The 25771-nt window shown below is 47.3% G+C and overlaps 11 protein-coding genes across 11 annotated transcripts; 6 read left to right on the forward strand and 5 right to left on the reverse strand.

The window, feature by feature from the left end:
- Nucleotides 1–176: 176 nt before the first annotated feature.
- Nucleotides 177–2350, reverse strand: F4812DRAFT_383904 (mitochondrial ribosomal protein). Its single transcript, XM_047932059.1, has 4 exons — nucleotides 1589–2350; nucleotides 1239–1525; nucleotides 293–1169; nucleotides 177–239 (listed from the first exon to the last, which is right to left on the reverse strand). The coding sequence occupies exons 1-3, from the start codon at nucleotides 2091–2093 to the stop codon at nucleotides 867–869; spliced, it is 1095 nt and encodes a 364-aa protein (XP_047790270.1). The 5' UTR covers nucleotides 2094–2350; the 3' UTR covers nucleotides 177–239; nucleotides 293–866.
- Nucleotides 2351–2607: 257 nt separating this feature from the next.
- F4812DRAFT_451118 (FAD binding domain protein) lies at nucleotides 2608–4510 on the reverse strand (the record flags this gene model as incomplete). Its single annotated transcript, XM_047936166.1, has 4 exons — nucleotides 2608–2896; nucleotides 2960–3236; nucleotides 3323–3763; nucleotides 3793–4510. 4 exons carry the CDS (start codon nucleotides 4508–4510, stop codon nucleotides 2608–2610), a joined length of 1725 nt encoding a protein of 574 aa, XP_047790271.1.
- Nucleotides 4511–5189: 679 nt separating this feature from the next.
- F4812DRAFT_383998 (glycosyltransferase family 1 protein) lies at nucleotides 5190–6419 on the forward strand. Its single transcript, XM_047932061.1, has 3 exons — nucleotides 5190–5629; nucleotides 5733–5871; nucleotides 6007–6419. The coding sequence occupies exons 1-3, from the start codon at nucleotides 5290–5292 to the stop codon at nucleotides 6131–6133; spliced, it is 606 nt and encodes a 201-aa protein (XP_047790272.1). The 5' UTR covers nucleotides 5190–5289; the 3' UTR covers nucleotides 6134–6419.
- Nucleotides 6410–8881, reverse strand: F4812DRAFT_383994 (WD40 repeat-like protein). The gene is made up of 3 exons (XM_047932060.1): nucleotides 8583–8881; nucleotides 8335–8512; nucleotides 6410–8249 (listed from the first exon to the last, which is right to left on the reverse strand). The coding sequence occupies exons 1-3, from the start codon at nucleotides 8685–8687 to the stop codon at nucleotides 6706–6708; spliced, it is 1827 nt and encodes a 608-aa protein (XP_047790273.1). The 5' UTR covers nucleotides 8688–8881; the 3' UTR covers nucleotides 6410–6705.
- A 495-nt stretch (nucleotides 8882–9376) lies between these two features.
- On the reverse strand, nucleotides 9377–10008 carry F4812DRAFT_384018 (uncharacterized protein). Its single transcript, XM_047932062.1, has 2 exons — nucleotides 9797–10008; nucleotides 9377–9735 (listed from the first exon to the last, which is right to left on the reverse strand). The coding sequence occupies exons 1-2, from the start codon at nucleotides 9825–9827 to the stop codon at nucleotides 9473–9475; spliced, it is 294 nt and encodes a 97-aa protein (XP_047790274.1). The 5' UTR covers nucleotides 9828–10008; the 3' UTR covers nucleotides 9377–9472.
- Nucleotides 10009–14091: 4083 nt separating this feature from the next.
- On the forward strand, nucleotides 14092–14433 carry F4812DRAFT_459242 (uncharacterized protein; the record flags this gene model as incomplete). The annotated part of the gene is made up of 2 exons (XM_047937507.1): nucleotides 14092–14193; nucleotides 14275–14433. The coding sequence occupies 2 exons, from the start codon at nucleotides 14092–14094 to the stop codon at nucleotides 14431–14433; spliced, it is 261 nt and encodes an 86-aa protein (XP_047790275.1).
- Nucleotides 14434–14858: 425 nt separating this feature from the next.
- F4812DRAFT_428281 (anion-transporting ATPase) lies at nucleotides 14859–16621 on the forward strand. Its single transcript, XM_047934175.1, has 2 exons — nucleotides 14859–15492; nucleotides 15561–16621. The coding sequence occupies exons 1-2, from the start codon at nucleotides 15112–15114 to the stop codon at nucleotides 16191–16193; spliced, it is 1014 nt and encodes a 337-aa protein (XP_047790276.1). The 5' UTR covers nucleotides 14859–15111; the 3' UTR covers nucleotides 16194–16621.
- A 146-nt stretch (nucleotides 16622–16767) lies between these two features.
- On the forward strand, nucleotides 16768–18127 carry F4812DRAFT_428284 (glutathione transferase). Its single transcript, XM_047934176.1, has 2 exons — nucleotides 16768–17260; nucleotides 17389–18127. The coding sequence occupies exons 1-2, from the start codon at nucleotides 16906–16908 to the stop codon at nucleotides 17817–17819; spliced, it is 786 nt and encodes a 261-aa protein (XP_047790277.1). The 5' UTR covers nucleotides 16768–16905; the 3' UTR covers nucleotides 17820–18127.
- Nucleotides 18128–20308, forward strand: F4812DRAFT_428285 (amidohydrolase 2). Its single transcript, XM_047934177.1, has 2 exons — nucleotides 18128–19296; nucleotides 19420–20308. The coding sequence occupies exons 1-2, from the start codon at nucleotides 18669–18671 to the stop codon at nucleotides 19848–19850; spliced, it is 1059 nt and encodes a 352-aa protein (XP_047790278.1). The 5' UTR covers nucleotides 18128–18668; the 3' UTR covers nucleotides 19851–20308.
- Nucleotides 20309–20519: 211 nt separating this feature from the next.
- On the reverse strand, nucleotides 20520–21909 carry F4812DRAFT_459246 (PLC-like phosphodiesterase; the record flags this gene model as incomplete). Its single annotated transcript, XM_047937508.1, has 2 exons — nucleotides 20520–21171; nucleotides 21224–21909. 2 exons carry the CDS (start codon nucleotides 21907–21909, stop codon nucleotides 20520–20522), a joined length of 1338 nt encoding a protein of 445 aa, XP_047790279.1.
- A 1496-nt stretch (nucleotides 21910–23405) lies between these two features.
- Nucleotides 23406–24878, forward strand: F4812DRAFT_384050 (SUR7/PalI family-domain-containing protein). Its single transcript, XM_047932063.1, has 3 exons — nucleotides 23406–23736; nucleotides 23819–24009; nucleotides 24061–24878. The coding sequence occupies exons 1-3, from the start codon at nucleotides 23551–23553 to the stop codon at nucleotides 24614–24616; spliced, it is 933 nt and encodes a 310-aa protein (XP_047790280.1). The 5' UTR covers nucleotides 23406–23550; the 3' UTR covers nucleotides 24617–24878.
- The last annotated feature ends 893 nt before the right edge of the window (nucleotides 24879–25771 follow it).

Raw genomic sequence — 25771 nt, forward strand, 5'->3', positions numbered from 1 at the left:
ATCATTTGATTATGTGGCGACAACTCCGTCAACAGGGCCAGGATACTTACTATTGGCTGCAGGAAAAAAAAAAAAAAAAAAAAAAAAAAAAGCAAGGTATCATCGCAGCGCGCTGTTCTCAGCCGGTTTTCCGCGCGGGACTCATGCCTAGCCGCAGGCTTGTCTTGACATCCGCACGGTTGCCGAATGCCGTCTTGGCAAGCTTTCTCACGCATTCCGTGGAGCTGTCAGATAACTAAGTTAAGCGATCACGACCCCTGGTCCTAGACCTTATTTCTAACTGTCAGTCCATGTGCAAATTACAACGTACCTGTCACCACATCTGCTACCAGAAATGGAAGTCTGTTGTCTGGTACTTTACAATAGGAAGAATGCGATATGACTAATCTGGTAGATCTGACAAACGGGAACAGTCCAAGATAACCATATAGCAAGCCATTAAGCATGGGGTACTTATCGAGAAAGCTATTAAAACACACCTACTAGCTATCCTATATATATAATTGGGAAGAACGATTTATTTACTTTATAGCCTTGAAATTCCTGTAAACCTGCCATCAGATGTTACCTTGCCGGAATGTTTAGGTCTAGATAGCGAGGTGGACGTCTCTCGTACAAAAGATGTGTACCCCTGAAGCAGACACGCTTGTAAGATAGGTAACTGCAATTCCTTTTTGCTCTTACCTAACGAATTGAACTCATTAACATTGTACATCGGTGCTAGTTATTTATTATTCTGAGAGAAGATTAACTCCGCTCAGCAACATCCTAGTTCGCAGTGCTTGTATTTTTTTAATATTTTTTTTTACATTCATACAGCGAGCTCCCTAGAGCCGGTCTTTATTTACATGGGGGGATTATACATATCAGACCCGTCTACCCAGTCTACCCAGCAGCGAGGGCTGACTTAGCTGTTGCTCCTGGATAAACTGGGGGACTTTCTCCTCGGCTTCGGGGCCGTTGAAGAACCGCGAGATCTTCTGTTTGCCGTCGACCAAGGCGCCGGCTTCCTCTTTCATCTGGTCGAGTAGCAGCGACTTCTGCCTCGTCTCTTCGAGGAACTTCATGCGCTCCTCGGTTATCCTCCATTCCTTGGGGAACTTGGGCTTAACCTTAATGGGATGATGTCTTGTGTCGAGAGGAATATCTTCGAACATGTCGGAAGGATCCTTGAAGGGTAGGGTAAGTAAAGGTCTAGTATTTGTGTAGATTAAGTACGATAGGGTGGAAATATATACCTTCGCTCGCGCTATTAAGCTCTCCACTAGGTCACCAAGATATCGCTTATTCTGCGCTTGGTGTTCGAACTGTTCGCAGCTCATCTTAGCTATATCCGTTTCCGGATTGTAGCGGGGACCCAGTAACTTCTTCAGCTTGAGCTGTTGGGCCTCATCCAGCGGCATATCTTTGGGCGAGAATTCTACAACGACCTTATTCTCTGCGGGGTGGAATTCACCCATATAAGACGTGTATCGGAATCGCAAGGGTTGCTCAGCTGTAGGCGGTTCGAAAGGCCGTGCCAGCTCTAATCTCAAGCGTTAATATACCTATCACTTTCGAGCTGGGCAGAAATATTAGAACCACCCACTAGACAGAAGAGGCATCTCCCAAGCAGCAACGCGGGCATATTCTCGCTGTTCGCGGTACTCCTCCAGCTTGCCGTGTGCTAAACTCATAATGTCGTCCTCCTCAAATACGTCCTCATTTTGCTCGTCGGTTATCAAATCGGTATCTTCCTCCTCGTCGTGCCAGAAGGATTTTCTGAGTTTAGGTACGAAGTTTATATTGCTGACGGCGTTGTTGGCGGTATTTGACATTTGTTCCTGGATTCGGGTTGCGGCTTCGAAGTCGGGATCTCTCAGCACAGCGCGAAGAGATCTCTCCATTTCAGCAATATCTACACTACCGTCATCTTCTTCGTCTTCCTCGGGATCTTCCTCTTTCTTCTTAGCCTCGCGACGGGATCGTATGGGTGTTGAGGACAAGGCGCGGGTAGGAACGTATATTCTTGGGATTCGCGGGGCAACTTTTCGGGTTGGAGGTTGTCGAAAAGCCCGTAGGCACAATCGCACCGACTGTACTCCAGAAGCCATGGCGATTAATGGCTAATGTCCCAGCATCCGCTCTTAATGCGAGGGTCGAGGGTCGAGGGTCGAGTCCGGGAGAGGGAATTCTTCAATTCTTTCTACGCTACGGATCAATTGAGTTGTAATCGATTTATTCAATAATCGGTTGCATGCGCAAAAGATAAAAATTCGGGGCGGATCTCGAATTTAACCTAAGCGCTGCCTCTGATTGGCTCCTAGGTTTTCAAACCCCATGCACGAGCGAACTAGTACCCTGGGCAGTACCTACCTACCTAGGGGTACGTATTGCGGGCTGCATATACAGGCACAGGGCTGTATTATTGTACAACTCTTCGTAACCCTTCATAACTTTTTAATTTCTAGCAATTACATCAGAAAGTTGGATTATTATCTAATGTGTGTCTCTTTCATTCAGGCTTCTTTTAATACCTTGCCCTATCGATTAGTTCATATACTACTTTATGAGTCTGAACTTGGAAAGACATACGCAAAAGTTGCGGTTATAAGTCCAAGATATCATCTACGAACTAATCTTGCAGAGCCGTCCGTCCGCAGCAACTTCCCACGACTCGCTTCCCACCGCAGTCGGCCCCCAGAAAATATCGTCCGGGTCGTGTAGCTTTTTAATAGCCGCCAGCGTGGCATAGTTTGGGCCGTAGAAAGCGTCCGGCCAGTCGGGATGGTTGATATCGGCTTCGTTTAGGTATACAGCTCCTCCCGGTGTCAGCTTTTCGAAAGCTGGGTCCAACACGTCGGTGACCTTTTGCTTGTTGAGTATATTCGTCGTCATATTGTATCGATCGTAAATTCTACTCTTGTCAGCAAATTTCGAATACTCGAATAGTTTCCAGCTTTTATTCATAGGCACGCACGTGTAAAGAAACACCAAGAATAGTGTCTCGCGCCAAGCTGGATGAGCCGAGTTTGGAAAGGTTGGTGGACGGCTTGTGTCCGAACACACAGTAGCCATACCCCCACCGTTATCCAAAACTGACTTGATAGCATCAGCAAGAGAAGCGGCTGAGTCGCTAGATTTCACAAGAGAACGAGGAATAAGACGGCCGCCAAGGTTTATCTCCGCAACGTCTTGCTTGGGGTTTTGAGCATAAAAAGAGTCTTGGAAGGTCGGGTAGTCATGGCCCTCCCAGGCTACCAACAGAACGTTAGGTTATTCCGATAGAAGAATCAAGGGAACTGGCAGGGGGGATGCAAAGAAGCGATTCGGAAATACTGACTATAAGGAATTCCACTTTCATCGAGCGCCTTAAGAGTCGGTTGCAGGAGGAGTTGAAGATCTTGCGAAGTACCACCGAGTAAGTAGGATTGTGGCATCAGGAATTTGTTTCCTGGGAAATACCAGGCATACAAAGTAGCACCTGCATCCAAAACAGCTGGTAAGTTCATCAGAAACACCTGTACGATATCCCAAAACTTGTCTGAGGGCTCGGTGAAAGAAAGAATCGCACCGGCAGTCGGTCCATCCTGATGCAACATGACAGTCATAGAAAGGACGACGCCGTATGTACCACCACCGCCTCCAGATAAAGCCCAGTAAAGGTCTTGGTTCTCAGTAGGCGTTGCCGTAAGTAGTTCCCCCTTTCCGGTGACAACCTCCCATTCCAGCACCTGGTCAGCCGCGAGACCAAATTTGGTTCCTAGAGGGCTAGTTCCTCCCCCTGGGTATAACCGCCCGCGATCCCTACACTCGGACAGTCACCACCGACGACAACCAGGCCTTCAGCTTTAGCCGTGTCGATAGCTTCGGAAGCCAGTACGCCAGCCCCGGTTTTCATTGCTTTCCCCGTATAGCCCGTCGAGGCGTAGTCTATAATCGATCTCCCTTTGATGTTGTGTGTCCAGATAGCCAACGCACCAGCTCCGGTAGACTTCCCCATATAGTCGTGCCCTGTATTTCGAATGACTAGCCTAATGTTACGCTCCTTCGCAAAAGCGATTGTTTTGCGGTAGTCGTCGGCGTCCGAAGCATTAACGACATAGGGGACATAAGCGCCTACAATGCACTGCGCATCGCGAGGCGTGAAGGGATCGCAGCTTAGATTTGCGAAGTAAGCGGCCATTGGCGAATGCGTGGTCTCTATATGAAACTCTGGGCGTTCCCAGTTTCCTTTCACTTGAGCACATTTATCCGGATCGTAGTCAACGCCGGGGAAGTCATCATGGCAGGGGCTGGCAACCGGGATCGTAGATATTAGTTTACCCCCAATGGTTTTATTGAAGTCGGCCCATTCGTCTAAGGAAGGCCAGCAATTATCACCAGGAAAGCAACGACAAGGGCGCTCGTGCTGCTGTTGGGGAAACAAAAACGACGACGGCCTTGCCATCCATACTGCTCTGAGAAGGATAGCAATGGAGGTCAGTGCCACCGTTCGTAGCTGAGTTCTAATCAGTCCTGCCTTAATCATGTTGTACTTGTCAGTTTGTAAAAGCTACCTAGGTATCTAGTAGTTGGTAGAAACAAGGAGAACAACATGGTATCATAAATAAGAAGGAGAGCACGGTTATTCCTTACTGACTTCAGTAAGCTTCCTGGTCCTAACTGCATATCGTATAACAACCATGTATTGGCGAACCAACCTGCCGAAGTAACCTATTTGGATGTAATGTCGTTTTTTTCTTACCATCCTCTACATTTCATTCGTTATCTTTCTCTTTCCTCTCTAACAATACCCTCCGAATTGCCAAGAAATTAGAACTGACTTCTTTTTCTCTTTCGGGAAGTAGATTTACCTGGTTGTGAGGGGTAGTTAGGGGTTGCTTTCTTGCGATTGGAAGGCTTATGATGGCTTGTGTAACGTGAACATGTAACCCCCAAAGAGAGCTGTGAAGTGAAATAGGGGTCATCTCTTCCTGAGTTATTCCGCCACAGTTGTTGTTGTTGCTGCCACACTTCCACAGTAACGCCACATAAAACAGGCACCTAATCTGGTAACGAAGTCTGCTCCGCAACCAATCATTTTCTGTCCACGTTTCAACATTCCCATTCTTTTACACTTTAGCACTCGCGCCTTTCAATAAGGTGCTATTTTTAAAGGTATTCTCTACCTCTTCTGATTATATGACATTTTCTATCCATGCCTTTATTTCTTACGCTAGCGTTATCAAAAGGAAATAACGGGCGTGAATTAATTAATATCCACATAGGTGCCCATTCACAGCACCACACCAACGCCACAAGAAAGCCATGGCGTCCCAGTCCGCGCCCCACGCCAGGCGCAGCAAGTACGCCTTTGTCACCATCGGCGCGAGCGCCAGCTTCAAGCTGCTGATCGAGGAGGTGCTCTCGGAACCTTTCCTCGCCAAGCTCCGGTCCCTCGGCTTCACCCACCTGAACGTCCAGTGCGGGCCGGACTACGATTATTTCCTAGACGCCAAGCCCAAGGAGAACCCCAACGACCCCAACGACTTGCAGGTCGCGGGCTTTCCCTTCCATGATGATATTCGTTCGTTCATGGAGCTTACTGCTGCTAACGACGGTCCTACCGCGCCCCTGAGGGATCGCGGCTTGATTATTACTCATGCGGGTAGGTTTGCCATATTTGTTATAAACTAATCCAATCCGAAACAGCTTCCTAAGTCCTATTTTCAACCTGACTACCTAGTTCCAAGCTGATAATCCCCCCATAGGCTCCGGAAGTATCCTAGAAGCGCTGGACTTCGACTCGGCTCTAATCGCAGTGCCGAACCCGACGCTCATGGACAATCACCAATCCGAGATTGCCGATGAGATGGCGAGGCAAGGACACCTGATCCGAGGTGAAGTCGGGTAAGTCTTTTTTCTTTTTTCTATATACAGCTAGCTATGCGAAACTTTCTCTTATATCTATCCATCCATCCATCCTCCATTCATCTATCTATTTGATACCCTACTGTACGTGCTAACAGAACCAAAAACAAAAAGCTCGCTAGTTAACATCCTCAGCCAAGATATCCTCACGGCTCCCAAGAACCAGTGGCCCCCGGATCCCGACCCGGAGTCGGAGTGGCCCGGCGGTCTCTGGGACGTCATTAGAGCCTTGATGCCTTAGTTTTGATCCTGTAGCTTCAGATTTCGTCCGTCATAGGGAAAGTAAGGTACCTTAGGTACCTATCTACTCCGACCTTAAATAGGGTCTTGGTAACTATTGAGTTTGGCGTTTATTAGGAACATTGAAATGAAAAAGGAGATACCCCAATCGCGACTGGTTTAGTTCCGTTAGGCAATTCGATACATGTATAACTACAGACTAGTTCTCATGACTACTAGCATATAACCTGCATGTACGGAATGCTATCAGCATTATACACTTTAACAAGTTTTCCTTAACAAGACAAATACGCTTCAACGATTAGATTCCCGTCGTACTCGAAAGCCATATTAGTACGCTCCAAAGGGAATTCCATCTACGGGAAGTATATAGTCTTTGATAGAGCTATCTACCTGCCTAGGTACCTAGGTAGCCGAACAATTCCGAGCTTAGTTCAAATCTCTACCTGACCTAACCTAACGTACTCAACCCCCCTCAATCGTCATCATTTACCATTTGTCATGATCAATAACTTCGTAAAGTCATCCGTGCTTTGTTTCGCTTCCCACCTCTCATCTCCCCTCACTTCCACTTCATTGCAGCCCCTCCACATCCCAAATCTTAATCGCCGCGTCTCCTCCCGTACTCGCGACCTTCGTCCCGCCGCGGACCCACGCGACGCCGTTAACCCCGTCCTTGTGCGCGTTGGACGCCTTGACGCGCGAGCCGGGCTTCGCGAGGCTCCAGACGAACACGTGGGTGTCCAGCGCGCCGCTGGCCGCGTGCGTGCCCGCCTCGTTCCACGCGATGCTCGTCACCCGCCCCGTGTGCGCCGACCACCTGTCCGTCGCTAGCTCGAGACCCGACGTCCGGTACGCGTAGATCTTGCCCGCCGAGTTGCCCGCGGCTAGCAGCGAGCCGTCCTTGGAGAACGCCAAGGCCGAGATCTGCGCCGTCGAGTTCTTCACCTCGTGCACCTGCGTGAGCTTGTCGCCCGACTCCGCCTTGTACAGGCGCACCACGTTGTTGCTCAGGCCTACTGCTACCAGTGACCCTTGGGCGGCGATGGCCGTTGGTTGGGCTTCGGTTATGTCTAGCTTGCCTGCCAGTTGGTCCTTAACGTAGATCTCGACACCGCTGATGGTTGCCACATATACCCGTCCGTCGGCGGAAGCAACCCCCTTGGGCTGTGCGGATAGTTTCAACGACTCGCCGGCGAAAGTGTTGGCAGACTCGTCAACTATGCGAAGAGTATCGTCCCATCCAACACTGTAAGCCCGTCCGGTAGTAGATGTGAACTGAGTCACTTGGTTTGTGTGTGTCTGTCCGTCAACGACGGTAGCTGCTCCGGAGCCCAGATCCCAGCTGCAGACCCGACCATCGAAGCTTCCGGTCCATAGAGTTTCGCCTTTGCCATCCGAGCCAACTCCTAGAGCTGTGATGCTCTTATTATGTCCCTGAACAACTCTGATCGGTTTGGGGTTACCTTCTACTAGATAGTTTAGATCCCCACCAAGGCTAAGACTGATAATCAGACCATCGCTGCGGCCATGAGGCCATACCACACCGACCTGTTGGTCTGGGACGCTGACACCGTCTCCGAATTTCCACGTCTGTGTGACGGTGCCTGCCTCCACATCCCATAATTTGACGGTTTGGTCGGCACTAGCTGTGACAAAGCTCTTTGAATCTTTGGACCAACTAACCGCGAAGATGCTCCCCGTATGCTCGTTTTCGCCGATAGACTTTGTGGGTTCTCCAGTCTTTCCATCGTAAAGCTGAATTCGCTTATCTGCACCCACCGTAACAAGGGTGTTTCCGTCCGGCGAGAAGGCGGTGCCCAATACGAAACCCTTATGAAGGCCAGCAGCCTTTGAGTCGAATTTGAACGGGGCACCATGTAAGAAGCACATGGCCATATCATCGCTCACAGTGGCAGCTCTTAGCGGCCTCATCTGCCTTATGGAGACTGAGTTGATGACCTTAGAATGTCCAGATACCTCGCCCACGCTGTTACCGCTGTCCGCTGTGATGCAGTGTCCGAACCGCTCACGCCCGTCGCCGACAGCGATAATGCGCTGCGAATCGCCGTCCCATGCTATATCATTGATGCGACCCGAGATGATGTGATATTCGCCTAGGTTGGACCGTCATGTTAGTTGAAAATGCATCATAACAGGTATTATCAGCACACTGCTAACTTAGCAGCGTATTATTATTACCTTTAGTATTCTCAGCCTCTATAGAATCCCAGACCCGAACAGAGCCAGAAGTGTCACCGCTGGCAACGTAGAATCCACTTGGCGAAAACTTGGCAACCGTCGTTTGCGCTGTGTGACCGGTGTATTGTTTACTGACGGAAGGGTCGTCGATGGATCGAACGAATATTGATTTCCCGGACTTATTATATAAGGTTAGATAGATCTAAATACCATTTCGTGAATTCGAAACTGAGACCCGGGGTACCTACAGCGTAAGCTATCCTTTCCCCCTTAGCATCGGTCGACAGCTGAGTCGGCTGCCCTCGAGCTGTTACAGGAGAAGCAGCTAGGATCTTCTCGATCGTTATCGACATTGCGGCGGTTGATAGTTAATACTATTTTTTATATATATTTCTAATATTCCCATAGAATACTCGATTTTCCTAGATAATGTTCTCCATGAGAATATTAGCAAATTAGAGTGTAGGTTTGATCCCGCGGAGCTTTATATTATTAGTAGTAGTAGTAGTAGGGAGCTTCTGACGACGCATTGTTTATGGAGGGGCAGAGGGGGTTCTGTTTAGGTACCTTGTATTGTTAGGTACAACACCTAATAGCTGCGGGGCAGCCTAATGCATGTAGCTATCAGGGCCCTACTTCTGTCAAGACCAAGCTTGTGATAGGATGCTTCGCTGTGGCTGAAACGCCATGCGTTACATTATTTTACCTAATGAACTACCTAGGCTGCTAGGTTATTGGTTATGTATTAGCTTCCTAGTAGTAGAGACTTGTTCAAATAGGGGCTTCCGTTTGAACTTCGCAGCAAAGAACTCATAACGGGTACCTAATGGAATGTATTAATCAGGTACCTAAGGTTCCCATTACCTATAAGACGAATTGTCCCATTCATTGTGCAAGAGACTGTTATGCAGCTCAAATACCACTTATTATGGATGGACCTAACTGAATACCGAAACTCGCGAATCATTCCTGTGTCAAACTCATTCGTAATTATTATGCATGGCTGCTAATTAGCCATCATGCGAAACCGACCTTCGCACTCATTGTCAACGAACATTCGCAAATTATTAAACGCAAACTTAAGCGTTAAAGAAGACAAGATTCCGAAACTCAAAGAGCTTATATCGACGTATAGCATTCACCAGTCGACGTTGTCGTTAGTACCCCAGTTATCGTTAGCATCCGTCTCCGCCTGCGGTTCGGGTTCGGGGGCCGCTGTGGCTGCGACAGATGCCGGCGTGAAGCTGTCTCCATTCTGGTGACTAAGGCTATCGCCAAAGCCGCCGCCACCGTTGCCCTCGGGTGTATCAAAGGTGGGTTCGTCAACAGGAGCGGGTTCTGCCTTGCATCGAACTTTGGTGTGACCCATCTCGCCACACTGGCTGCATTTGACACGGCTGTCTTTTAGGATGTTAGCTGTGTACTTGTATAGAACATAACCAGACATCCCAACTTCACTCACAATCGCGTGGCTTAGGGCATTCCTTGGACATATGTCCAAACTCGTCACAGTTGCGACACTGAGTTTTCTTGGGATTAGGACAGTCCCGAGAGTTGTGGCCTTCTTCGCCACAGTTGAAACACACGCGACTACGACCGCCGCCTTCTGCCGCCTGAGGGCAATCCTTAGCAAAGTGGCCAGCTGAAGCGTCAAGTTAGTAATTGCCCATGAGTAAGTACCTAAGACCATGATATGCCACTCACTTCCGCCACACTTGCGACATTCGACGTCGTCTCCGGCTTTGCGAGGTTCAGTGCCTATATAAACGTCAATAGAAGGTTAAAAAAAAGAGTTCGCAATGGAGTTACCTACAGTCTGATGCCATGTGACCACTTTGGCTATAGTAAGGTGCGTAGTTAGCAATAGGAGAGGAATAAGATCGGGATACGTATATACATACCCGCAATTTCTACAGCCGTATTTGTTCTTGCGGGGTTCCGGGCCTTATTTGTGTTAGAAAGCGACAGACCCAGGAATACACTTGATTGCACTTACAGTCACGAATACGATGACCCGGTTGGTCACAGTTGTAACACTTGATGACAAGACGCTCTTTCTCGATCTTCTCCTGCGGGCATCGCTTGGATATATGGCCGAGCTCGTTGCAGTTGCTACACTTGGGTAAGCCTCGCTCTACCGTTTCACCAGCATCCTTAAGACGCTCCAGGTTTTCCGCACCCGACTGAGGCCACTGCTGAGCCTCTCGGGGACGGTATGGCTTATCGCTCCAGCGATAATGAACACGGTACTTCTTGTCCAGGTTTCCTTGGAGATCCATATGAGTATGCGTTGCCAGCAGCGATGGATTCTCGAGGGCAATCAGGTGCAAGTCAATTTGTTGAGAACGGAACGCCTGCTCGAGGTTGACGTAGGTAATACCCGGTGTAGAATTCAGATACTCCTGAATGCCCTCCTTGACTATATCAAGATCCTTCTCTTTGGCTCCTTCGATAATCTTCATCCAGGCCTCTTCAGCGGGTATTTCCCCAACTGACGAGCGGTCAATCTTTCGGGGATTCTTGCAGTCGGCTGCTACGTGACCTAGTGGAAGTACACTCTTAGTTTGCCTGGATTTTCCTTTAAAAAAATAGTGCTATTTGGTCTTCTCTTACCTTCCTCCTGGCAGTTTTTACATGTCAGGGGCGGTTTTTCCATGCAATCCTTGGCCATATGGCCGCTCTTCTTGCAGTACCGGCATTCTCCAGTGAACTCCTGGGGAGGAGCAGTGGGACAGTCGCGGATCATATGGCCCTCCTCATCGCAGTGGCGACACTTCAAGACTCGTGGATTGGTACAATCAGCCTTGCTGTGGCTATGATCTGTGTTAGCTTAGATACATATATTCAGCACGATAAATTTACTACTTGCCCTTCTTGGCCGCAGTTGAAGCAGACCCTGCCTCTTCCATCCTGAGGGCCAGCAGAGTCGAAACCACGGGCAGCGCCGTCGTCCCAGTCAGACATTTTGACTTTGTCAAGGAAGTTTCTATGCTCATTGTTAGAGTGGCCATGAATAGATAGAAAAAAGTAAAAGAAAAAACACAGGTGAAATTAGGTAGATATGAAGTAGAATAGCAGGAGAATAAAGGGCTTTTTTTTTCAGAAGGTTGTGTGTTTGCAGTGTGTAGGTATAGAGTCAGCGATCAACTAAAGAAAAGAGAGAACATGACTGTGCAAGACATGCATTCAACCTTGTCTTGGAAAAGTATCATCAAATGATAGTTACCTCTAGATACCTAGGTAATTGACTCAATATGACAGCACAATTACAGATAGATGAGTATACGCTATGACGGCGATGCAAATCGAAGGGAAAGAGATTTCTCTGCCTTGGTGACATCCACTAGTGAGAGTGTTATACGCGTGATAGTAGGTGTAGGCGCTCTCTCGTGGATGGTGATAAGGCAGAGAAAATCTTAGGGAAAACCTTAGTGAAATTTTAGGGAACAAGATGATAAGGAAGGAGAGTTGAGATGGAATATGAGAAGTGTGGGAGGATGCAGGATGGGTGTTAGGGGACAGCAGCAAAGTGCGACATGTGCAAACATTTCAAATTCGTAGAAAACAAGCCATACACGCCTCACAATAAACCAACAAAATATAATCATGACTTACCTTAAGTGCCCATGAAAGTTTAGCAGAACTGGAATGAGGCAAGTAACCTTAGGTAGATAAGGTTGCGATGATCTTGTTCACCCCACGATGTGTTGTTGCAAAGGGTTGAAGACTTCCGATGGTGACGATGCTGAAGCGGCCAAGGAAAAAGACAGGTAAGGTTAGGTAGGTGGGCACCTAAGGCAAGCTAGCAGATTGGGAAGAAGTTAAGCACCAAGGCAAGTGAATAAAAAGGATGCCTAAGGTAGAAATAAATTCTAAAAAGCTTGGAAGGAAAGAAACTAGGGCTGTTTTAAGTAAGAATCGAGAACTGGTACAAGGCAGTTGCATATGCGACTGACTTGAAGCTCTAGAGAAACTGCATGGCACTGGCAACTCAGGGGTGATTGCCTAGATAGGTAGGCTAGGTAGGTGCCCTTTTCATACACAAGAAGGTGCCCAGGTGCTTGTGGAGCATTTATATAATTGCGAGTGAACGATCCTTGAATCAGAAATAGATATTCGTATTCGTTGGGGATGGGTAGATGGGTATTATATACCAACTATCAATATCACTAAGCGTTCTGTCAACGAAAGGTAACTTCAAAGACTACCCAAGGTACGCTTATGCTTCTTCGGTATCCTTGGTGCTACTTCCTACTGAAACATCCCTATATACACCTATATTCACACCTTTATACCTACAGTTCTGTCGTAGGCACCGCCCCTGATTCATGCCGAGTACTTTGAGAGGGCCGTAAAGGGCTCCGTATAGGTCATCCAGATGAGTTGATCCATCTGCATCCTTTCGCGTCTTTATTTAGGCAAGCATGTATATCGAATCCAAACAAAGAAGCTCCAAAGTGCTTGCTTGATTTGATCTGGATTGCGGCTAAGATACCGTTTGCCATCAAGCTGTGTTTTGATATAAGGGACTTACTTGAATTCCTTGAATGGCTTTAGATGGCAGTCGGTAGTAGCTTTTAGCAGTAAAACCTCCTTTATTATCCTAGTGTATAAATAATATGGTAACCCTCTTTAGAACAGCCTGCTCTTAGAGACTTTAGCCTGGAAACCGGAGTGAAGAAGTAAAATAGATGAAATAGACTTCGAGTGATAGAACCACATAGCATGATATAAGCCTTGACTTTGGTTCCAGCACGGCTAGATTATCTTAATAGCTTGCGTCGAGAAGATTCGGTTCATCATCTGGTCTAGTGCACCGTGAAATTATACACACAGCGGATATATATAGTAAAAGGTTGGTATCACGAGCTGACGAAACAAGCGCTATTCGCTTCGGTACACTAGTTGACTCAAAAAACCACGTAACTGATAACATCTTCGTATATTTCTCTGGCTGTGCCTCCCTACTTCGTCTCCTGAAAGATTCTTACACATTGAACTAGGAGCTCCGGATAGGCATGCCAACTTGTCTTTGTGGTTAGACGGTCGTAACTAGAATCATGAGGGACCGTAAGAGAACTTCGTATATAAGACATACAGACTCAGTTTATTAATACCCGGTATTGCCGCTTTTTTGGTAAAATGCCAGTGTATAAAAAGGTCTATTAAACTTATTTCATACCCCTATATGACAGGTATATAAGCCACTTACGTAGTATATTAGTAAATCAACGAAATCCCATACTGTGGCACTTCTATGACGTGCAGAAAGTAGCTAGCGTATAACCTGAGAGTTCCAGTCTCAGGATCAAGGTACATGAATGCAGGACTTTATCATGAAGGCTATGGGCTTGAGACTTGTTACACTATAAAAAGCTCACATGGACGGAATTAAGACTTGGATAAATTTAAGTTCGCCACTCAAATCTAGGTGTATACATTCCTCGGATGTTCGTAGTATTACGTCCATGACTCTAGCCCGTCATCGGAGCTCATCGTAGCAGCAGACATGTAGTAATATAACCATCACACACTCAAGGGTATTAATACTGGTGATTCATCATGGAAGTAAACTCTCAAACTCTCCTTTTCACATCTGTTTAGCAACAGAATATAAGTAAGGCAAACATCACTCCCGAGATATCATCTTCAGACCTCCAATAATCAATGTCGTTGCAATCACTTCGATCACGTACGTACTTCGGGTTAAAGCAGTCGGCATATAGAACCAGATTTTTCTCTATCACTCCAGCAAGAATGTCGAGCTCGGACATGTCGCACGCTACCGGCCCCTCCAAGGTGCCCGGAAAAGTCCAGGAGAAGGCACCCAAGGGGCTAGAAGAGACCTTGCCCGACAGCGTGAGTCGAATCAAGCTTGAGAAGAATATCTTCTCCTTACTCACATCTGTACTCTGTACTCTATGCTAATTATGTCTCAAGGTTCATCCCACGGGAAAAAACCCAGGCGAATCTACCAACAAGACTCACGCAATGGGCGGAGGAGAGGAATCAATACTCCCCAAGAAGTTACAGGAGAAGGTGCCGGAGAGCATTGAACGGGCTGTGCCTAATGCCCTTCATAACACTGGAGATAAATAAATCAGCCATGTTAGCATCATAGATCTATGGGTGATGGGTAATGTCTTGAGCGACGGAAGACATAGATATAAATGATGACTCAGAGACTGGTTCAAACATTGAAAACAGTGCTCTAAAATTATAATATTATTAAATCGCAATATTTTTTTGGAGGATGCCATTGAAAATGTATAGTCTATCTTTGGTGTGTGTGATTGATGTGAAGAGTACCTAAGGTACTATAGTACATAGCATCCTGTCGCCCCCTTTTTGTCTGTGGCTTGTGAGGACAGGGGAGACAGGTACCTAATTGAACACTTATCATCATACTTACATAAGATTAGATACCTAGGTACTTTATCCCCCACCAAAATATACGTATCTCCCAGTGGAAATTGGGGAATTAGAACCGCGGGGCAATTTTGATTTGCTTAACCCTGCTTAACCTTGCTTAACTTTGCTTAACCTAGAAGCTCGACGCAATTCCACTTGGCCTTCCAGAACCTACCTCCAAATTTATGCCACGAACGTTAGTTACACCCTTTAGTTACGCCCTTTTTTGTACCCTTTTTGGTAACTTATACAACTTATACTCGTACAGTTAGGTCCTAAGCTCCTCTCGAATCTTCTCATACTACATCCGAATCCTCCTCGTCATACGCTCGGCTGTTTTTTCAATCTTCACTACTCCCGGCCACCATGTCCAGCGCTGTAGTTTCCGCTGACGACGGCCTTGAGCCGACCTTGCAGTCCATCCTCGACCAGAAGACCCTGCGATGGATTTTCGTAGGTGGGAAGGGAGGTGTGGGCAAGACGACCACTTCGTGCTCTCTCGCCATACAGCTTGCCAAAGTCCGCCGCTCGGTCTTGCTTATTTCCACCGACCCTGCTCATAACTTGTCCGATGCCTTTTCTCAGAAATTCGGCAAAGAGGCGCGCCTAGTCGAGGGTTTCTCTAATCTTAGCGCTATGGAGATCGACCCTAATGGGAGCATTCAGGACTTAATAGCTGGACAGGGCGAGGAAAATAGCGATCCGCTCAGTGGCATGGGAGGCATGATGCAGGACTTGGCGTTTGCAGTGAGTACAGCTATATCTACCTATATCACCTGAGATTGCACGTTACAAAAGCTAACCCTTTGTTACAGATTCCCGGTATTGATGAAGCCATGTCCTTCGCCGAGGTTCTCAAGCAAGTCAAATCCCTCTCGTACGAAGTCATTATTTTTGACACCGCACCTACGGGCCACACGCTCCGCTTCCTCCAGTTCCCATCCGTCCTCGAGAAGGCTCTCGCGAAGATCTCCCAGCTTTCCTCCCAATACGGGCCGCTACTCAACGGCTTCCTCGGAAACCAAGGCACGCTTCCGAACGGGCAGAACCTAAACGAGATGATGGAGAAGCTGGAGAGTCTCCGCCAAACCATATCCGAGGTCAACACGCAGTTCAAGGATGAGAACCTGACCACGTTTGTGTGTGTCTGCATCGCCGAATTCCTGAGTCTGTACGAGACAGAACGCATGATACAGGAGCTGGCCAGCTACGGCATCGACACGCACTGTATCGTGGTGAACCAACTGCTATTCCCCAAACAAGGTAGCAACTGCGAGCAGTGCAACGCCCGACGGAAAATGCAGAAGAAGTATCTAGATCAAATAGAAGAGCTATACGACGAGTTCAACGTGGTCAGGATGCCGCTTCTAGTAGAAGAGGTCCGGGGCAAGGAGAAACTCGAGCAGTTCAGCGAGATGTTGATCCATCCATATGCGCCCCCTGAGTAAAGGCGTGCGCGAATTCCATTGAGTCGTCTGGGGTTAGGTAGCGTGGCGTTGCGATGCCTTTAGGCAATATTAAGAGTATCATTTTAAGGGGAAATAGAGGCATGAATAAGAGCGGAGGTGCTATTGGCACGTGTATTCGAGTGGGAAGATATTATGTCGATATTAAGCTTCTTATGTCCCTGTGTGTGGTTCGGGCATTGGTGGTAGCGTGTAATATAGTAAACATCACGAACGAGATGATGCTATTATGATATGAAAATACAAAGTTTTTGTCAGCCGCTACGATCTTACTCCTCTGTTGAGGCATTCTTCAAGTTTTGATCAAAAACTAGGGTTAGCACGGGACAAGCTTGCTCATTAAATCTTGATCCCCATAGCACACAATATATCAGTATGATATGTAGAGACGGAGAGGATGACTACGTCGATCATTCTCAATTTTTGGAGTGTCTCTCCAATTCCCTCAGCTAATGATAAAAAAATAAAGACAACGATCGTGCTGCTTATAAATCAATGCATATCTACGGGGTTTACGGATTTATTGCTGGTGATATCGGTGTTGAGTTCGAGAACCAGGTGATCAATCCAAGGGTGATTGAATTCCAGATAATAAATATAAGGGTAACCTAGGATTGTAAGACGACGACAAGCCTACTTCTAAGATTAAACCGTGAAACTGTCGAACTTTTCTTGACTGACATTACTACTTACTATGCAACCTATCAAGATCTATAACGGACCTCACGGCCAAGGTCCTAACCCATGGAAGCCCATTATCATGGCCGCGGAGCTTGGTTTGCCGTATGAGATTGTTTGGATCCCGTACAGCGAAATAAAATCGGAACCGTACACATCTCTGAACCCTAACGGACGCCTTCCCGCTATGGTCGATCCGAACAAGAACGTAACGCTCTGGGAGTCCGGCGCTATCATCAACTACCTCATCGCCACGTACGATAAGGACCTCAAGCTTACCTACGGAGACGACAGGCTCGAGGAGAAGTGGCTGCTTCAGAGCTGGCTGATGTTCCAGATGAGCGGCCAAGGCCCTATGTTTGGCCAGAAGAGTGTGTATTCAAGAATATGACCTCCTTCTATCACCTGCGCTTCGACTTTGACCTACAATGTGAAAAAAAAACCGAATATATTTCTAATTGTTCGAAGTAAACAGACAGCTAATTCGTATGTAAAACAGTATGGTTCACACACGTTCACATAGAACAGAACCTACAGACGGCCATAGACCGGTACGGCACCGAGTGCAAGCGCATCCTCGGCGTCATCAACGACTCACTGCACAAGCAGCGGCAGAAACTAAGGCTAACTGCCGACGAACCGGTGTGGCTCGTCGGCGACAAATGCACGTACGCGGACCTGTCGTTCGTGCCTTGGAACACCCTCCTCGGCACCATCTTCCCCAGCGGCGCCCTGGATCTGGAGAAGGAGTTCCCCGAGTACTTCCGCTGGCACGCGGATATGGCAAGACGGCCCGCCACCAAGAAGGTCCTCGAGCTTAGGGAAGAGGGCATACGCACGATGAAGGATACCGGCGATCAGGTTGTCGAGAGGCAGAAGGACGCTAGGAAATTACCTGCTTATGAGAAATCACTGGGAGTTAAAGACTGATAGTGGTTTTTCAAGCTTAGAAAATCGGAACTCTTTTGAATTGTTAGCTTAAATTCCTGCGACTAAATTCTTCGTTAGGTACAGAAGATACCTCTTGTAAGATACTGGACATTCTTGAAACTGTTCGTATCAACCTTTGAGCCGTTCGGTAGAGAACTACTTTCGAATCAGACAGCCGGTTTCCTAATTGAGTAACCTTCGAAGCTGATCTAACGCTTTTAGGGTTAGGGCAGCGGCACAGTATATCGTCGTAGTGTAGCACATTGTGAAGAATCTTCGTACTCAACGGTTGCTTTACCGCTTTTTTCTTTTGCTCATGACGTCTGTACGTAACATTACGTTCAACACTTATAGGAAATTACTTCGGACCACCGCATAGGTCAATAATATGCAGCTTTCCATAGTGTATACCTAATACGGTACATCCAAACATGTGAGGTATCACTTTCCAGAGCGAATGAAGGCCAGACCTTTAAAGGGTGGCAGGTGGAGACAGACCAAACTGTGCAAACCCGTCTCAGGGGAAATAGTGGGCATTCAGACCTGAGGGAGGGTCATGGCGGGGTAAGGTACAACGAAGTAAAAGCAGGGGAGAGAGGAGGTATGGAGGTAGCTTCCATTGGGGGGAGGGAAGGAGGTATGAAGCTTTAGGATAGAAGCTTGTTAAGTTACACCTCTATTAATCTTAAAATTAAAACTTTACTATCTTAATTCTTTAGGTTAGGTACATTAGTTATTAATATCGTCCTATATTATTCCCAAGCTAGGTTGAATTAGTTACGTCCAAGATAAGAAAAAGAAAAGAAAGAAACAGAGAAAAAAAAAGTTGGAGAAATAATTCAAAAAAATATGGCTGCCGATATTCCAATCATCGACGCTCACATTCACCTCTATCCCGAATCAGAGCTCTCAACTCTATCATGGTGCACGCCCGAGCACCCGCTGCACAAGCAGCACTCGCTAGAAGAATATAAAGCCGCTACCGAGGGCTCCACGCCCAAAGGCTTCATCTTCATAGAGACAGACCGGAAGAACGATCTGGAAGCCGGCGAGAAAGGCTGGGAGCACCCGCTGCAAGAAATCTCGTGGCTGAAGCGCATCGCGACGGGCCAGCCGAAGCCGGGCGAGGGCCACGTCGCGGAAGACGCCGCCCTGTGCGCCGCGTACGTACCCTGGGCGCCGTTGCCCAGCGGCGTCGAGGCCATGGAGAAGTACCTCGAGCTGGCGGAGCGGGAGGCCGGCGAGAGCTGGCCCAAGGTCAGGGGCTTCCGGTACCTGCTGCAGGACAAGCCGCACGGCACGATGCTCCAGGACAAGTTTATCGAGAGCCTGAAGCTGCTCGGCCGCCGCGGCTTCGTGTTCGACTTGGGTATTGACCAGCATAACCGCGGCAGGACCCAGCTCGAGGAGGTCGTCGAGATGATTGACCGCGCGCACGACGGCGTGCCCGAGGACCAGAGAGTCACATTTATAATCAGTTCGTGGCACCCTACTTACCCTACTCTACCTGCCTACCCCTTTACCCTCCCTTCCTCCATAAGGCACCACCACCACCACACACACCCAAGCCAACTAGTTCTATAACTAACACATCTCGCAGACCACCTCTGCAAGCCAGACCTCAGCGTATACAACGTGCAAACAAGCCCGTCCTTCATCGCCTGGCGCACGGCGATCTTCACGCTGAGCAAGTGCAGCCGGACGTACATGAAGCTGTCGGGCGGCTTCTCCGAGATGCCCGAGTCCCTGCGGCGGCGCTCGGCCGAGGACATCTTCGACGCCATCAGCCCGTGGCTGAGCGTCGTGCTCGCCGCCTTCGGCGCCGGCCGCATCATGTTCGCCAGCGACTGGCCCGTGTGCACCCTCGGCCTCGAGGACGACCCCGCTGACGGCTCCGCTGCCGACGGCGGCGCCTGGAAGAAGTGGAAAAAGATCGTCGATCGCCTGTGCTGGATGGCCTCGTTCGGCGACGAAGAGAAGAGCCTGGTCTGGGGGGGCACTGCGCTTAAGGCTTATGGTATCGAGGCTTGAAGTGCTGAGGCTGGTGGTTGGGCGGTGGTTGGCGAATGGGTTCAATAGACGGGGGAATATTGATGCTACATCCATCCCCCGTGTCTCGTGATACGCATATGGTATAAATACACAGGCTTAGGTCTGATGGAAAGTTGTCGGCGCGGGTATAGGAATTTATTTCTAACCTACCTAGGTAGTTTATTGTGTGGCTGTCTCGCAATAGGTTGAACTACTAAAAATGGTATATAGGAGACACACTGTCTTGATGATTTATTATAAGACATTGTTTATGATTGTCACGATATGGTACCTCGTGCGCCTTATGTTTTGAGTAGGACTATAGGTATCACATGAATAGCGATCCTTGTGACTAAATATTTCTGCACTCTTCTTATGTAGGTAGGTACCTACCTACAGTCCCCAAGACTTTACAGGTTCGTCTTAACTATACGGAGACACACACAAAAAATGATATGAACTGGATATATGTTATATAAAAAATGGCTACTATTATATTATAGATTAAAATCCTCAGGAGAAATTGTGCCAGTTTCCAAATGCCGTTGACCGAAGCGTATACTTTAACGCAGCATACAACTTCCCGCCCCTCTATATATAAAAGTAACCGCCCCCACGCAATGACTCCCATGAATGCAAAAGCCTCTAGCTAGGTAGGTAGGTAGGTATTTAACATAGTAACGCCCAAAATATGACCAGCATCGCGGATGAGTATACCAATCCACTGCTGAGTAATCTTTCCGCTCCGCTGGTGTTCATACCGCAGCACTGGCGGTCGTAAGTGACGTTGTTCATCTGAGCAGCCACCTCGAAGACGGAGCCTGGGAAACCTCCCATGTTGTAGTAGTCCACGTTCAAGATGTTTGGCGGTCGTCCCCAATCGGAGCGGCAGTTATTAGCGGACAGGCCGAGGCTGCCATCCCCTGTCGCATTATTTGTCACGTTTAGCTCGGTCCGGGCAGGTACCAGCATATCAACGCCGTAGATAGACAGCTCGATATTGAGGTTATGGTTGATCATGTACATTCGGTTCTTGGCTTCTTCCGCGGGCAGGTTCGGTGGCCGTTGCACGACGCAGGGGAATTTCTTGTCGACCGGGTCGAACGGAGTTTCCCAGAGTTGTGAGAATTCGTCCAGGAGCCACGGATATTCCGTCTGGTTTGCCATGTAGTCCATAAACATGACGACCCTCTGGCCTTTCAGAACCATCTCGCTCAGAGTTGGCCAATCATTCAAGGTCATAGGGACTACCGGTGGCGTGTAAATATAACGTAAGATACCGGTTTGTTCAATGTATGGCACATAAAGACTGGGAACCGAACTATGGAATTTGGTTAGCTCGCGTCTTTAGTAGAGAGATCATAGCCACTTACTAATTTCCGTTGCCCAGAAGGATGGTAACGACATCGTATGGGTGGCTTGCGACCCAGTTCTTCACCTCAGTGAGCCAGTCGGTAATCGGTCCGGCGTCAAGGATATCGCAACTGGTATGACAGAAATGAGGTTCGTTTCCTCCAGCAGGCCATTGTATTTGACCTTGGATAAACCGTACGCCGTCGTTTAACTGCGAAGTGACGTCGTATTGTTGGTTCGCAGCCAAGTTGTTTGGAGTGATAAAGGGGGAGTTATGGCAGCCGACGTAGGTAATATTGCTATATTTCCGGCTGCAAAACTCGGGGTAATTGTTACAAGGTCGCGTGTTGGTTACTTCTGGCGTTGGCGATGCAGTGGTTGAAGTAGCATTTCCTCCCGATGTCGCTGTTGTCGTTCCAGCGGATCCAGTCAAGAAGGTTACTGTTTGGCTCGTCGAGGACTTAACGGTAGACTCCCCGCTTGTGCTGTTGGAAGCTACCGAAGTAGATTCAGTGTCGATTGAACCAAGGTCAGTGCCGAGTGTAATCTGAGTCGAAAAGGACTGATATGGGCCGGTTGGAGTCTCAATTTCACTTAATGTCACTGTCGAGTCGGTCGCGGTAGTTCTATCGTCCTTGATCGAAGTCTGTCCAAGCACGCCGGCGACCGCAGCTAACAGTGCCAGGCTTCCTAATGGTGGTGCCATAGCTTCTGAAGATCGTAGAGAGGGAATCAAGCGTAGTTAGACATGGAAAAGGTCACTTGAGGGAGGGTAAGGATTATGGATATAGAGGAAATGATATCGCAGTGCAAGAAGGGCTTAACTTTGTTTTAGTCATCAGATGGAGAAATAAAAAAATGAATAAAAATTAAAATAAAATAAAAATTAAAAAAGGACCTGGAGAAGTTGAGACGATACTGTCTCTGCTTCGGCAACAGGTGCCCGCCCCTGGTGACTAGGTCACTTCAGCGCTGGTAAGTCACTTGGTGGGCTGTAAGTAGGTACTGTAGGTACTTTCAAGTACATGAGAATTAACTTTGATGTGGAGATCAGATTTCAAGCCGAAAATAACGTCGGAGGCTGAGCTGCATGTATTTGAGAGGTACCTTACTAATGGTATTTACTATACGATGTAGGCACCGCTTAATCGGAACTGACAAGTGGTGGATAGGTAACGAGCTGTTCTGAAGCACCCGTGGACATTGCAGGGCAGGCGACAGGGTTTACACGCGGCCGTGGCTGGCAGCAGCTGCTTCCGCTGACGCTAGGGAGTGATGTCAGCGGCAGGTCAGAAATATGGAGCAGAGTTATAAACCTTGTATAAAGCTCGGTTTTCATTATCGAGTCGATCAGAATTAAAGCATTATTTTAGTGTCTGTCCAGCTGCATCTAGCCCGTATCTAGCGGAGAGGGCGCTTATGAAAACAATGTGCCTACCTAAGATTACATCTCTGTTTTCTCTTCCTAAGTTCTGGTTATAATAGAAAAACATAATGGATTCGAAGTTAAGCGCGGTCGCCCAGAATGCAACTAGGGGTGAAGCGTAGTCGAAATAAAATAAGGCGCTTACAAATTATGCATTCTCTTACAAGGTATACAGAATTCGTATTTTAATTCTAGGTACCCAAAGAACCTCACAATTGGTTGGACAAGTTCAGATGCTGTTTCAAAATACATCGGTACAATACCTAAGCAGCTAAGTCAATACATTAGGTTCACTGCCACAGAGTCAGAGAGTCCACAAAGTGTCTTGGCAAGTAGCAGCTAGATCCATTACCCGGCAGTCGACATGAGATGTGCAAGGTTATTACAGGGGGGGTCACCCTGCTTTGGAAAGCTTCCAAACTCTAAGCCTCAAAAAAGGAGTAATTATGAGGTGCGCATATCTCAATTGTACTGTAGCTACTGTAGCGTAGGTAATTGTAGTACTTAACTGGTACTTCATTGATATCAATCGTATTAACCCAGTATTAGTCAATCAATAACGCACTACACATCAGATGCAGTGATCGTCTGCTCGGATCAGGCTTTCCCCCCTCGCTCTTGGCTGACTAGTTGACTTAGCTGACGATCTCTTGCAAGTTGCGACAACTCAAAAGTGGTTTTTTTTTTATCTTCTATGTTACCTTGTTTTTCTTCCTACGTACCCACGTGTGTTGGGACCTCGTGCGGTTCAACCGTCAGTTGTTTTCAGCCACCATTCTCCGCAAACCCAATCTGATTTACATCTTCCGGCCAGTTTACGAAATCTTTGGTTAATTACATCTACCTAAGCTCCCGAGACCAAGTTCAGTCGCTGAAGATTGGAGAAACTAGGAGCATTTTGAATTCAAGGAGTTGTCGAATATGTCCTTCTCTAGTTTTCGACGGCGACCAGCGACAGCGACATCTTCTTCTAACGATGGCCAAAAGGAAAGCCACCAGCCCAGCATTGAAGACCCGGCAGTCTTGAAGCGGGAGACCAGAGCACGCCGTGTCTTTATCTGGATATCATGCTTCTGCTATCTAATGGCTATTATCTTCTTAATTCTGGTAAGACTTAATGGTTTATTTATATACTATATAATTAGCCAAACTACTATACAGAACACTAATTATCCTCATATTATTCTAGGTCGAGATAGGAAACACTAGAAACGCGCCGGTGATTCGTGACATCTACTTCTTCAAGCTTGATCTTACCGATATTCTTCCCCGATCAGCACCGACAACTTTGAGTTTACAGAATTCGATCGCACGGACTCTAGGTCTACACGATTTCTACCAGGTCGGTCTCTGGGGCTTCTGTGAAGGATACAATACCGAGTACGTGAAAACCCCTTGTCTGTTGAAATCTTTAACTAACAAGACGCCTAGTGGAATTACGTATTGTTCCACCCCGGCTACTCTCTACTGGTTCAACCCGGTAGAGATCATTCTGGGCGAACTGTTCGCTGGGGCTTCCATCGCATTGCCTTCCCAAGTGAACGAAATCTTGAATATATTACGCATCGCCTCAAACATTATGTTTGGGTTTTTCATTACCGGGGCACTTCTGGACTTTGTTTTAATGTGCCTAACTCCAGTCGTTGTGTTCTCGCGATGGTGGAGTGGTCTTCTAGGCTTCTTGGCCTTCCTTTCTACACTGCTAGTTCTAATAGCTAGCGCCCTCGGCACAGCTATGTCCCTCGTTTTCAAGTATGCTTTAACATCACAGACGGACCTCAACGTCAAGGCGGATGTTGGTATAAAGATGCTTGCGTTTATGTGGATAGCGACGGGATTTACATTGATTTCTTTTATAATCCATGCCAGTTTGTGTTGCTTCTGTACCTCACGCCGAGACATTCGTACTGGACGAAGGAATGCAAGGCATCTCAAGGACGTTGGTTCTAAGGAGAAGGGTAGGACTACGATGGCCACCTCGGGTTAGCCGTGGGAAATTTAAGCCAACGACCAAAGCAAATATTTCTGCAGAGATTCTCACGGGGAAATTAAAAGATACTCATTTCATTCATGCTTGATATTTCACCAGGATAATTATTGGGTATAGACTAGGGACTCGGGATGGAGGCAGCTCTAGAAAATTATATATTATTATTAAGATAGTTTTATCAATCAAATAATTAAGACAATAGGTATGATGACATGGATAATATGGCTGATTGATTTTAATGTATCATACCATACCTAGGTACCTATACTATACTACTTTGTACATGTGTCAGGCGTTTGCATAAAAATGTGAATACATGTGTAGATGGAAGTGGGGTGACAAGTCAGAGCAGGTAGATGTCACGTGCGCACAATGCCCAAGTTTTACCTATCTGACTAATATCTGTACCAGGTACCTAATCTAAGGCCACCTCCTCCCGCGCTAGCGTCCGTTGATTCACAACAATGATTCCTTCCTCTTCTTCCGTTGCTTTTTAACTACGGTTATTCCTCATCATTCCATCATCCATCATCCATCTTTCTCCATCTTCCTACTTTTTTTTTTCTTTGCATCAAGTCAACGCATCTTGTTGCTACAAATTTTCAGTCTGACGACTTGACATTGTTCACTCAGCTGTTTTCGTACTCTGCGACCGTAGACTCCGAAATTCTAACGAAGTTTGATCAACCACCGTCCCGTCGCCTCTCCCTCTCAGATCGCCTTCAGTCGCCTTGAATCGCCTTCGATCAACAACGTCACAGGATAATCCACAGTACAAGCAATGGTTCGCTAATCTTTTGTGAACTATCTTATACTCGGTAAAAAATTCTGGTAGGATAGGCAGGAGGTCTCTGGCTAACGAAATTTTGACGGTTACTCTGGGTCGTGGTGTGGACTTCTGGTGGCATTTCTGCCTTTTCAATTACTGGAGCTGATTTGGTGGTCAAGTCCGCCTTTGGCTTTGTACATCTCCATTTTTCTTTTACTGGAGCTTGAGCAATCGTTGTTCTTCCAGGTACAGACTGAATTGATACCCATCTACTTTTTTTTTCTTGCCAGTTGGTCCTTGAAAAGAAAACAAGAAAGAAAACGAGAGATTACAATAGTCGCGCAAACCTTGTTCCGAAACAACAACAAAAAAAAATACAAAAA

This window comes from Daldinia caldariorum (genome assembly GCF_022478825.1).
Source record: "Daldinia caldariorum strain CBS 122874 unplaced genomic scaffold F4812scaffold_8, whole genome shotgun sequence".
Taxonomy (NCBI): domain Eukaryota; kingdom Fungi; phylum Ascomycota; class Sordariomycetes; order Xylariales; family Hypoxylaceae; genus Daldinia; species Daldinia caldariorum.

Coding starts and splice junctions, on each gene's coding strand:
- F4812DRAFT_428284 (XM_047934176.1), top strand. CDS start 16,906: ATGCAACCTATCAAGATCTATAACGGACCTCACGGCCAAGGTCCTAAC. Junction 17,261..17,388: donor CCCTATGTTTGGCCAGAAGA/GTGTGTATTCAA, acceptor TATGTAAAACAG/TATGGTTCACACACGTTCAC.
- F4812DRAFT_383994 (XM_047932060.1), bottom strand. CDS start 8,687: ATGTCGATAACGATCGAGAAGATCCTAGCTGCTTCTCCTGTAACAGCT. Junction 8,513..8,582: donor GGGAAAGGATAGCTTACGCT/GTAGGTACCCCG, acceptor TTATATAATAAG/TCCGGGAAATCAATATTCGT. Junction 8,250..8,334: donor AGAGGCTGAGAATACTAAAG/GTAATAATAATA, acceptor GGTCCAACCTAG/GCGAATATCACATCATCTCG.
- F4812DRAFT_428285 (XM_047934177.1), top strand. CDS start 18,669: ATGGCTGCCGATATTCCAATCATCGACGCTCACATTCACCTCTATCCC. Junction 19,297..19,419: donor GAGAGTCACATTTATAATCA/GTTCGTGGCACC, acceptor CACATCTCGCAG/ACCACCTCTGCAAGCCAGAC.
- F4812DRAFT_384018 (XM_047932062.1), bottom strand. CDS start 9,827: ATGTCCAAGGAATGCCCTAAGCCACGCGATT. Junction 9,736..9,796: donor ATGCCCTAAGCCACGCGATT/GTGAGTGAAGTT, acceptor ACATCCTAAAAG/ACAGCCGTGTCAAATGCAGC.
- F4812DRAFT_383904 (XM_047932059.1), bottom strand. CDS start 2,093: ATGGCTTCTGGAGTACAGTCGGTGCGATTGTGCCTACGGGCTTTTCGA. Junction 1,526..1,588: donor GGAGATGCCTCTTCTGTCTA/GTGGGTGGTTCT, acceptor GCTTGAGATTAG/AGCTGGCACGGCCTTTCGAA. Junction 1,170..1,238: donor GCTTAATAGCGCGAGCGAAG/GTATATATTTCC, acceptor CTACCCTTCAAG/GATCCTTCCGACATGTTCGA.
- F4812DRAFT_428281 (XM_047934175.1), top strand. CDS start 15,112: ATGTCCAGCGCTGTAGTTTCCGCTGACGACGGCCTTGAGCCGACCTTG. Junction 15,493..15,560: donor TGCAGGACTTGGCGTTTGCA/GTGAGTACAGCT, acceptor CCTTTGTTACAG/ATTCCCGGTATTGATGAAGC.
- F4812DRAFT_383998 (XM_047932061.1), top strand. CDS start 5,290: ATGGCGTCCCAGTCCGCGCCCCACGCCAGGCGCAGCAAGTACGCCTTT. Junction 5,630..5,732: donor CTTGATTATTACTCATGCGG/GTAGGTTTGCCA, acceptor ATCCCCCCATAG/GCTCCGGAAGTATCCTAGAA. Junction 5,872..6,006: donor CTGATCCGAGGTGAAGTCGG/GTAAGTCTTTTT, acceptor AAAAACAAAAAG/CTCGCTAGTTAACATCCTCA.
- F4812DRAFT_384050 (XM_047932063.1), top strand. CDS start 23,551: ATGTCCTTCTCTAGTTTTCGACGGCGACCAGCGACAGCGACATCTTCT. Junction 23,737..23,818: donor CTATTATCTTCTTAATTCTG/GTAAGACTTAAT, acceptor ATATTATTCTAG/GTCGAGATAGGAAACACTAG. Junction 24,010..24,060: donor TGTGAAGGATACAATACCGA/GTACGTGAAAAC, acceptor CAAGACGCCTAG/TGGAATTACGTATTGTTCCA.